This window comes from Culex quinquefasciatus, chromosome 1 (assembly GCF_015732765.1).
Source record: "Culex quinquefasciatus strain JHB chromosome 1, VPISU_Cqui_1.0_pri_paternal, whole genome shotgun sequence".
In the NCBI taxonomy this organism is placed as follows: Eukaryota; Metazoa; Arthropoda; class Insecta; order Diptera; family Culicidae; genus Culex; species Culex quinquefasciatus.
In genome coordinates, this window is record NC_051861.1 from 118,701,594 (window position 1) to 118,713,744 (window position 12,151).

General features: G+C 32.8%; 1 protein-coding gene across 2 annotated transcripts in view; it reads left to right on the forward strand.

Moving 5' to 3' along the window:
- The window catches only part of LOC6038459 (inositol polyphosphate-5-phosphatase A), a 40,962-nt gene that overhangs the window by 17,680 nt on the left and 11,131 nt on the right, over nucleotides 1-12,151 (forward strand). For both annotated transcript variants that reach the window (XM_038249378.1, XM_038249389.1), the window contains exon 2: nucleotides 211-441. In XM_038249378.1, the coding sequence (XP_038105306.1) occupies nucleotides 211-441 (231 nt within the window). The remainder of the gene's footprint in view (nucleotides 1-210; nucleotides 442-12,151) is intronic.

Here is a 12,151-nt window from a genome sequence, read left to right on the forward strand (position 1 = left end):
AGTTGAGCTTTTTAGTACTCAAAAATTACCATTCCAGAAATCCTGAAATATACTTTAATTTTAATTTTTTTAATGTTTGTAAACTTTTGATAATTTATCAAATTACATGATTACACCTAAATGGGAAAAAGTGATTTGTAAAATTGTAGTAAATTAACAAATATATTTAAAAAAAAACAAATTAATATAAAAAAATATATTTTCCTCTCTCCCTCCCGCCTGCTCCACATCTGGATCCAGGAGTTCCTGGCGCACGTGGCCGCCCGCCGGCCCGCCTTCATCGCGCTGCACCTGCAGGAGGTGGGCGGCAAAACGTACGAAAAGTCGATGGAGTACGTGCAGGAGTTCATCAAGAACCTGTGCGAGTCGCGCGAGCTGGCCGACTACAACCGCATCCGGGTCTACCTGGACGAGGACTACAACTCGGCGGAACATTTCACGGTAAGAGTCACCGCCTTCTTTGCACCTGATTAGATTATGTAATCCAGATGGGAGGCACTTTAGCTTGAGCGTTTTCGTCTATTTTTATTAGCTTCGCGCACGGTGGGTCAAAAAGACGACATCTTGCGGCGAGTAGATGCAACCAAACGGTATTCAACTTGTATGCAAGCAAATAAGCTAGTTGCATTCAAGAGTGGTCGAACGAAACAACGCCATCTTTTGGCAATTTTTATTTAGAAGCATAATTTAGCACCACCGTGCCCTTTTTATGTATTCTGTTGACACACTCAAACGTTCAAGTGCACCGAAGACTTGTCTAGGGTATTGATTTTTGTGGGGCTTCTTTTTGGCACACACTCGGTGCGAAGAAGTGTTGTGCCGAAGGCTCCAAAATCCAATTTTCTTACACTTCAAAACAACTCGCACTCTGTACACTCGTACTCGTGGGAGGAATTGAATCAGCCATCAATCCACTTTCGATTTGGTTGGGTAGCGTTTGGATTATTCATATCATGTCGCGTACTCTCGGCCTCGAGAAAAGAATGTTTTATAAGGTGTATGTTATGAGGAGACTCTATTACGGCCAGATGTGATTCTGTGCGCTTTGATTGTGCGAAGAGGGAGGAGAAATTCGATCCAAAGACAAGAGGAACCAGTTGGACAGGGTGTTGAGTCAACTCGACATCTGGTGGCAACTAGTTGAAACTTGCAGTTTGAAACAAGAAAGGTCAACTTGCATGCAAGACTTGCTTTGTTGCATCGCGACATCTATTGGCAAGTAGCGAAATTTGATCTTCAATCATTATTTCGAAGCAAAATCAAGTCGCCACCACGTTCACCTGATTTTATATTCTTGCGGTAGATGCCATTAGGTGGTTTCATTAAGGTTTTCGGTATCAACACCACCCACAATCCAGACATCCTGTCGCTTGAGCTCTTCTTGGAAAGCCCAACCACTTCCGTTTGCTTATTTCGCTCTACTAAAATGTTGACCTTTGTTTTGGGCCGTTTAGCCAAACCAAACAGTTTTTCTTTTTCTTCTGCTTGCCGACAACATCTCCATAAACATATGGCCGCTGGGGGGGACTTGGTTGTGCAAATGAGTGCCATGGGAGCAGGTTGGTTAAGGGGCGACGCCGAGATGGGCTCATTATTTTTTCGCATGCTTTCGCTCTCTGGTGGCTGGTTCATGCGTTAGTAATGAAGGAGCGACCTCGTGGTGGGCGTTTTCGAAAAGGGTTATTGTGATGAGTTGGTTTGGCTTCCTCTCTGAAGGGGAAGGTGAAGTTTGGTAAGATGAATTGCTGTAACTTTTGACCTGTCAAATATGGAGAATTCTGCGAAATGAGAAAATAAAAATATAATCTGGAAAAGTCAGATTAGAAACTGATATCAAAATAATGCGTCATCTGGTGGCAACTAGTTGAAATTAACAGTTCGAAACAATAAGTACAAACTTGTATGCGATACATGAATTTAAGACAAGCGACATCTGATGATGAATAGTGAAATGTGAAATCTAAAAACTACACGGAAAAAAGATTTATTGCAAAAAATACAAAAATGACAAAAATAACAATAATTACAAAAATGACAAAAATTACAAAAATGACAAAAATAACAAAAATTACAAAAATGATAAAAATTACAAAAATGACAAAAATAACAAAATGACAAAAAATGGCCAAAATTACCAAAATCACCAAAAATCAGAAAAATCGTCAAAATTACTAAATTTACTAAAATTACCATAATTAATTTTGACAAAAATGACTAAAATGACAAAAATAACAAAAATGTAAAAGTTACAGAAATGACAAAAATAATAAAAATTACCAAAAATGGCCAAAATTACCAAAATCACCAAAACCACAAAAATCACAAAAAAAAACACCAAAATCACAAAAATCGCCAAAATTACCAAATTTACCAAATTTACCAAAATTACCAAAATGGCCAAAATTACCAAAACGACCAAAATCACCAGCATCACCAAAACCACCAAAATCACCAAAAATAATCACAAAAAAATCACCAAAATCGCCAAAATTACCAAATTTACCAAAATTACCAAAATGGCCAAAATCACCAAAATGACAAAAAAGACAAAAATTACAAAAATGACCAAAATGACCAAAATGACAAAAACGACCAAAATGACTAAAATGACAAAAATGACAAAAATGACCAAAATGACCAAAATAATCAAAATGACCAAAATGACCAAAATGATCAAAATGATCAAAATGACCAAAATGACCAAAATGACCAAAATTACCAAAAATACCAAAATGATCAAAATTACCAAAATTACCAAAATGATCAAAATGACAAAAATGACCAAAATCATGAAAATTACAAAAATTGCAAAATTCATGAAAATTATGAAAATTATGAAAATTATGAAAATTATGAAAATTATGAAAATTATGAAAATTATGAAAATTATAAAAATTATGAAAATTATGGAATTTATGAAAATTTAAAAAAATATGAAAATTATGAACATTAGGAAAATTAAGAAAATAAGGAAAATTAGGAAAATTATGTAAATTATGAAAATTATGAAAATTATGAAAATTTAAAAAAATGTGAAAATTATGAAAATTAGGAAAATTAGGAAAATTAAGAAAAATTAAGAAAAATTAGGTAAATTAGGAACATTAGGAAAATTAGGAAAATTAGGAAAATTAAGAAAATTAGGAAAATTAGGAAAATTAGGAAAATTAGGAAAATTATGTAAATTATGTAAATTATGAAAATTATGAAAACTACGAAAATTACGAAAATTAAGAAAATTAAGAAAATTATGAAAATTATGAAAATTAAGAATATAGAGAAAATTAAGAATATAAAGAATATAAAGAAAATTAAGAACATTAAGATAATTTAGAAAATTAAGAAAATTATGAAAATTATAAAAATTATAAAAATTATTATAATTATAAAAATAATGAAAATAATGACAATTGAGGTTTTGCAGCGCGACTGTGTTTCAAATGTAGGTGGCGCCAAAATGAGGTTACTTGCCAAAAATCGTATTCCTTTCTGCTGGATTGAAGAACAAAATCGCTTATTTCTCATGATTCCCTGCATCAATCATAATGAAACTGGTTGCAAAAGACGAGAAAAATTTTTTGCTTCAAAATAATGAACATCAATTTTTAAGCGCGCAAAAATTTGTGACCTTTTTCTTTAAAAAACATGTTTTGGAACACGAAAAAATGAGTTTCCCCATATGTATCAATGAAATAAACAGTTATATAGTTGATAACAGATGTGTTAACGTATATTCAACAATTTTTATTGATTTTTGACAGACTTTCTTGCCAAATAGTCCAAATTACTATCTTTTTATGAATTTACAGTTTTCTCATAGAAAATTCAAACAAATATTGGAAAGTTGCACACCAAATTGTTGGAAATATTTTTTCTCATCCGAATCTGGCATAAGTTTCGTAAAAATGTTGGTAATGGAGGAAAAAACACATTTTTCCGATAAATCATAGGTTTACGCTATTTGTTCATAGGTGGCGACATGTGTTTTTTAGCTTTGTTGCAAATCCTCTATTGTAAAAATAATTAAAATCATAAAAATTATGAAAATTTTATAATCATGATAATTTTAAAAATTCTGAAAATTATGTTAATTTTGAAAATGATTAAAATGACAAAAATGCAAAAAAAATCTATATAATCCGACATCTAGTGGTGACTAGTTGAAACTTGTTATTCGACGAAATTAGCAGGATCTTGTATGCAAGACTTGAATTACAAAACAGTGACATCTAGCGACGAATTGACGATTTTTTTAGCAATATAATCAGAAATAATATAGTTTAAAATTAAAATATAGTGAATAAAATAAAATATCTCCAAATTCAATGCTTCAAGCTAATTTTGCAAGCATTTCACACAGCGAGTGTCACCAGGGCTATTGAATTGTATCCCCCCGCATATCAAATTGTATAATACGATATCGTGTTTCTCAGATATTAGATTGCTTCCACCCGCTCGTCCCATTGTCGTCATTCAAGCGGGGAGAATAACGTATGAATCTAATAAAGCGCGCGCGCGCACTTCGCTTGGACCAGGGAGGTTAAGCATCATCAGAAGCTGGAATGTGTATCAAGATATGTGATGGGGCGATGGTCATTTCCGAACGTAACAGTATACTGCCTGAACAGGGGTTTTGAGATGATGGACTAGCTGGGGGTGACGCATTTCGTTTAGTTTTTTTTTTAAACTATACCTATCGAAAATTTAAAAATTACCTTCTTAAATTAGATTCATTGGTGTCAAACCAATTCGACATCTGGTGGCAACTAGTGAAAACATGCAGTTTGAAGCAATAGCTTGCATGCAAGTTTTGCATTCTAGCATCGCGACATCTAGTGATGAGTTGTAAAAACAAAATGCAATCCTCAGAAAGAATCTTTGTTTTGTAGTGTAATACCTCCTTCACCGCCCTATTTACGTGATTTAATAAACTTTGTCATGCCCATGAAGCCCTACACGACCCCTCCCCTCAGGAGAATTAGGTCATCGGTGTGAAAAGCATTGCGAAAAGCATAACTTTGAAGAATCGGTCAACTGAAGCCCCACAACGGCAAACAAAAGTGAGGGGGCGGAACAAAACCTGCCAACAATATTGCAAAAAAAAAAAGTAAAAAAGCAAAAAATGAGCGATCCCATCCCATTACGAATGTTGAACCCGGCTGACGTTCTCGAGAGAGAAGCGCGTTATTCAATTTGTCGTGACCGTGGCCGTCATCGTTGTTGTCTGGCAACCCCGTGTGAAGATGATGAAGATGTGCTCCGATGGGATCGGGGGATTAGGGTGACTGATGATTTTTGATCGAAATTCATTCAATTGAACTATTTTTAATATCCGATTTATTTTTTAATGTCTACCTTCCTGAAAATAAATATAAAATCTAACTTGTTTCAACTATGGATTAAATTTTGTCAAAACTTGAGGTAAGACAGTAAGCAAGAGAGCAACTCTCAAAATCTTTATGTCTTCGAGCTCTCATTTCTCCAATTTTCACGTTTGCTTTGCTTTGCTCCTTAAACTGTGGAGCAAATTGAGTCTAAACTCGAGGTAAGACAGTAAGCAAGAGAGCAACTCTCATTTCTCAAAATTATTAACGTTTGCCTTGCTTTGCCTCTCAAATTGTTGAGTAAATAAAGTCAAAACTGGAGAGAAGACAGTGAGCAAGAGAGCAACTCTCATTGCTTTCAACTTTTCACGATTGCTTCGCATTGAAGTTTTATTGAGGAGTAAATTTGTTCAAGCTCGAGGTAAGACAGTGAGCAATGTAGCAACTCTCTTTTGTTTTCTCTAATTTGGTTAGGTTTTCTTTTAATATGCTCCTGATTCTTGCAGTGAGAGTTGCTCTCTTGCTCTCTGTCTTGCATTTTTGCTTTGAACAAAACTAAATGTTCTATGCGCCAATCTTGAAAAAAAAAACGATATTAATTAAAAGTAGATCGAAAAAATCATCAAAAAATACTCAAAATTTCCGGTCAATCTAACATTAAGTGGAAGTGACCTAAGAGAGAGAGTGAAAATGTGGACCGGGGTCCTGGGGCAGACGACGATCGATACTGTTTACATTGTTTAGCGCCTTTCCGCCGCTTGCCGCCGCCGTAAATGTCGTGCCTCGGTCGGTCTTGTGTGTTATTATTTATTATTGTTGTCTGACGTGCGCGACCTGGCTCTTTCAAGCTCGCTGCTGCTGCTGGCATATGCTCACGCGAAGCCATTCTCGCGCGCGCACTTAATTTTAGCGAAGCGTTTTAGAGCACTGTGAAGTGGGGTGAAGTTGAGCTTTTTTAAATTGCATTTTTTTTCTTTTTTTAATTGTTTGATCTAGTTAACCTTTGAATAATTTAATTATAATTCTAGTATAATTATTATACTTGCTAGTTTTCCATAATTACTTTGTTTTTTATTATAATAATAATTATAATTTATTTATAATGTTTTAACTTTTTTTAAATTTATTTTCTTTTAATGTTTTTCTCAAGTTTTTTTAATCTCTTAAATCTTTTTTGCATTTGAATTTTTGGAACGATGAGTTATGTTTTCCCTTTTTTCAAATTATTTAATGTTCTTTTTTTAATCTTTTTTAATGTTCTATCAAAATTAAAGTTTTTCTTGTTTTTTTTTTGTTGTTGATAATTACAGATCTTTATCTTAAATAACCCGTTTGTTCTTGAATCAACTCATTATTTGTTAAGTTTATTTCAGTAGTGATCCATAACTGTGGGTCTCGTGGCGCAGGGGTAGCGGCTTCGGCTGCCGATCCCGATGATGCTATGAGACGCGGGTTCGATTCCCGCCTTATCCACTGAGCTTCTATCGGATGGTGAAGTAAAACGTCGGTCCCGGTTTCTCCTGTCTCGTCAGAGGCGCTGGAGCAGAAATCCCACGTTAGAGGAAGGCCATGCCCCGGGGGGCGTAGTGCCAATAGTTTCGTTTTTCGTTTTTTTTTCCATAACTATTTATATTTTGAATTATTTTAACAAAATGATTGATTTCCCTGTTTAATTGTTTTACTCTGACTTATTCAATTGTTTTGTTTTGATTTGTCTTTTCCATTTTTTTGATCAATTTTCAATTTGTTATGTTATTTTAATAGTTTTTATTTTATTTTTAAAGTTGTATCTTTCTCTTATTTTTTTATAAATTTTATGTTTTTTGTAATTTTCTATTTTTAAAATAAAATTTAATTTTTTTGTTGTTTTAAATGGTTTTTGAAATTATTGTATTTTTCTCTTCATGTTTTATTATTATTTCTTTTGTTATTTTTTCCTTCAAAATTTTGATTTTTCTTTTTTATTTATTTTTTATCTTTTCTTTTCTCTAATCTAAATTATTTATCTGGTATTTTGTGTTGAACTTGTTTTTTTTTATTTTCGTTTTTTTATTTATTTTGCAATGTTTTTTATTTATTTTGCAATGTCATTTACCTGTTTTCTTAGTTCTTTCTTTTATTGTTTTCTTTGGATCTGACTTTTTTTTTTGGTATTTGTTTGTTGTTTAAATTTTCTACTCTGACTTATTCAATTATTTTCTTTTGATTTATCTTTTCTATTTTTTAAAACAATGTTCAACTTGTTTTGTTTTTTGCTAATGTTGTCTTTTAATTTTAGAATTGTGTCTTTCTCTTAATGATTTTAATGTATATTTTTTTTATTTTTTGCTTAAAATTTTGTTTGTTGTTTTTTGAAATTATTTTTTATCATTTTTTTTTCTCTAATTTAATTTATTTATCTGATCTGTGGAACTTGTTTTTTGCTTTTTCAATTGTTTCTTTCTATTTTTTAATTTTTCGGTTTGTTTTCTTTTGATTTGCTGTTTTTTTTGTATTTGTTGGTTGTTTAAATTATTCAACTCTGACTTATTCAATTGTTTTCTTTTGATTTGTCTTTTCTATTTTTTAATTTTCTACTTGACATAACATAAGTTATTTCGAATGTTTTCAATAATAAAATTTTATCTTTTTCTTCATGTCTTTTTAATTTGTTTTTTCTTCAAAATTTAGATTTATTCTTTTTTATTTATTTTAATCTTTTCTCTCTAATCTCATCTCTAATCCAATTTATTTATCAGATCTTTTGTGTGGAACTTTGTTTTTGCTTTATTTTAATTGTTTCTTTCATTTATCGGTTCTTTCTTTTAGTCATTATATATTTTTTAATTTGCTGATTTGTTTTCTTCGGATTTGCTTTTTTTTATTTTTGTTATTTGTTTGTTGTATATTTTTTCTATCTTTTCTTATCTTTTCTTTTTTAATCAATTTTCAATTTGTTTTGTTATTTTAATTGTGTTTAATTTTAAAATTGTATCTTTCTTTTCATGTTATTTTTTTTTATTTTTTTTTGTTTTTTTCCCTAAAATTTAGATTTTTTTTATTTGTTTTTTTTATCTTTTTTTCTCTAATCTAATTTATTTATCTGATCTTTTGTAGGGAACTTGTTTTTTATTTTGTTTTTTGTTTTTCAATAGTTTCTTTCATTGACCTGTTTTTTTTTTTTGTAGGATTTATTTGTTTTAAGTATTTTGATCAATTATCATCATGAAATATTTTTTCTGCTTCTTAAAAAAATGTTAAATTCTTAACTTATTTAAATTCTTTGGTTTTTTTTTTCAATTAATTTTCGTTTGTTCATTTTTGCTGTAACTCGGTTTATTGTTCTCTTCATTCTAATTTTTGTTAAATTGGTTCAACGTAATTTTCAATTTGTATTGTTTTATTTATATATTTTCAGTTTTTTTTTTCTCTGACTCTTGTTCTTCCGATATTTCTTTTCTTTTCTCGAAACTATTCATATAATCGTTTTTTTCTGTGGTTCTTGTTTTTTTGTTTTGTTTTTATTATTGTTTCTTTTATTTATCTCAAATGTTTTTTAGGTTCTTTCTATAAGTATTTTTTTTTGTATTTTTTTAAATTTTCAACTGAATTAGTTTTTTATTTTTCCAACAACATTGTTTCTATTTTTTTTGTTACATCGTGTAGTTCAAATAATTTAAGGATAAGTTTCCCCCCACCTCACGGTGCCGAGATGACGGTGGTGCAAGTGCACTCTCCACCACGTCTGACACTACTTGCTCTTATGTGTGTTTTTTATTTTATTTTATTTATTTTTTCCTCATTCTGAACATGGTAATATGGTCGTCTTGGTGTGTCGGCTGATTACACTTTTACCACGCGAAATGGAGTAATCATACTTCTCTGTGTCCGCGGTGGCGTTGAGTGCACAGAATTGCTTAATGGAATTTTATTAGCGCTCTGGATTGAAATTAATCGCTACATGGTGTATGGTTTGATGAGTCACTGAGAATATCAGTGAACTGGACACTGAGCTGTCTGACGTAAAAAGTTCAACAAAAGTAATTTGAGTTTTGATGAAAAATTATTTAAAGATTCATAAAGCTAACTCGACATCTAGCGGTGAATAGCTGAAACACGCAGTGTTTGAAAGTTTCATTAACTTGCATGCAAGTTCTGTAATTTGAAAAAGCGACATCTAGTAGCAAGTAGGGGGAATCGATTATTTTAATCTAGTCAAATACAATGTAACGTCGGTAATTGCTCGTTAGACTCATTGCTGTACAACACGATGTATCTGTTTGAACAAACGATCGTTTGAGCATTATTGACCATGATGCCCGGCTGCTGACTGGAAGTTGCGACAATCTAAATCTAATATAAACGATCGCATTTTCAGTCCCTCCGGTCTCGGTCTCTCTCTCTGTTTATAATGTTAATGGCCACGCTTGATTGCAAATCAGATTAAACAACAAGCACTCCTCCTGCGAGACGACGCGAAAACGTTGTGTCGTCGACTGTTCTTGTCCAAATGGCGCTTGCAGATGTTTGTATGTTTTTGATATTTGTTTGCTACAAAAAAGTACACACAACCAACTCGAGTTGCGAGAATTTGACGTGCAGTTCTGCTCCATTGATAAGTTCTATTTCCAGCGTCGGCTGATTGTGTGAAACGCTTGAGCGGAAATTCAAATTATATAAAAAATGAGAAGTAATCTCTTTCCATCGTCGTCACGCGAATTTGAACTCGCAGGCAGTCAACCTGGAAAATCAATTTTCCCACGCAGATGCGGGTGTCAAGTGTCCCAGCCGAGGCCACCCCGGTGAGCGCAAACAGCTGTGCCAACGATCCACTGCAAACAAACATATCGATATGGGGTTTGTCACCTTGATGGTACACGCAAAACTAGATCGAAATGCAGAACTAGCTTTAAGTGCTTCTTTAGGGCTGATTTGGTGTTAATTTAATGCTGACTTTTAGTTCTTATCAGCCATTGGCGAAAAAATCTTTAAAAGTATCAACAAAAACAAGTGTAAATTCAAATCACAAACAAAATTGGTTCTACTTTTCACCGCAGCTAACCATTGTGGCGCCACCATCGTTTGAGAGAATTGAACACATCTTTTTATTTGTTTTCTTTGATTTGCTTAGTTATTTGTCCGTAGTTCGCTCAAGATTGCACAATTTAAATCACTAATTCAGCTAACCATAGTTCGACTATTCACCGCAGTTGATAGATGTGGCGCCACAATCGTTTGAGAGAATCCTTTTGGTTTGTCATTTTTGTCATTGGTATTTTTCTAAAGAAACCATAATTCAAATTACAATAAACCTAATCATAGTTCGACTTTTCACCGCAGTTAATACATGTGGCGCCACCATCGTTTAAGAGAATTTGTCATCTCTTTATGTTTGCTATATTTGTTTGTTTTTTTTTGTATTTCCCTGAACAATGCACAGTTCAAATTACGAATAAATCTAATTTTAGTTTAAATTTTCACCGCATTTTACACTAGTGGCGCTACCATCGTTTGATAGATTTTGACATCTCTTTATACTTGTTGCCTTAGTTTTATATTTTGTCTAGTTTATTTCCTTCAAAAGAGCCTAATTCAAATTTTAATTAAGAAAAAACTAACCATAGTTCGACTATTCACCACAGTTGACACTTGTGGCACCACTATCATTTGAGAGAATTTTGCTTTCTCTTTCTCTTTCTTTTTTCCAATTATTTCTTATACATTTCCCTGTTTAGAGTGTACTTTATCGCGTCAAATCAACACCTTCTGCTTGATGTAAATATATCCGGGCTCATCACTCTTCATTTGTTATTCCCACAGATGTATCACTCCAGAAGGAAACAAGAAACTCTGGAAAATCAGCCACGCGAAGCCAACTTTTGCAGAAGAGAGCATACATTTTCTAAGGCTCACACATGTATAGATATCGGGGATAGTTTGTCCTTAACTTTACATTGTAAATGTTTCGCAACAAGCTGGAAGGAGATTAGGTTTGAGAGCTGGTTTCTATTTTTGAAATTAAGTGATTTCGAGGGTTTCAAACTCAAACTGTTTTGCTTAGATCGAAAAGAAAGTTTCCTGAAATGTAATACCCTCTTGAAGAATTTCGTCTAACGCTCACCAGATAGCGCTAGTGTTTCATGGCGTTTCATAGATTCCAAACAATAATAATTTAAATAATAATCTAAAATTAAAATACAACCACAGACATGTCGACGAGATTTATTTCAAATATATCTAACGCCATAAAACACTAGCGCAACCTGGTGAGCGTTAGACGAAACTCTTCAAGAGGGTATTACATTGCAGGAAACTTTGTTTTGAAGCTTCCAAAAACACAGTTTTGACAATTTCAACGAAATATCAATTTCAAGTATCAAATTAAAAAATATCAAAACAGCGCCACCACATTTGAGTGTGAGTTTTTCTCGTACTAATTTCATCTTTTTTTAATTTTAATAAAATTCAACAAAATTTTCATGAGTATCAACTGGCTTGCAACATCTCAAGAAATACCAACAACCCCTCCCTCGAGGGAAATCCAATAAACCATCGGGGTAAATCTGATTAATTCATTAGTGGCGGTCGGATGCCGGATTGTGAGGGTGGTGAGTGGATGTTTTCGCCCCTCTTATCCACATCCGAAGCGAATAATTGGGGGGAAAATTGCTGCTCTCAGCGGGATTCGCCGCTACGGAGTTTTTTCTCCTCCTTGATTGATGATTGAGAGTGGGGGTGAGAATAATAGGATAACACGTTGGGGAACGATTTTATTATTAGGGGTTTCCCAAAAAAGGAAATTTTCAAAGTTTGAATTTCGTTGAAAAAAATGGCATTTATAAAAGTTT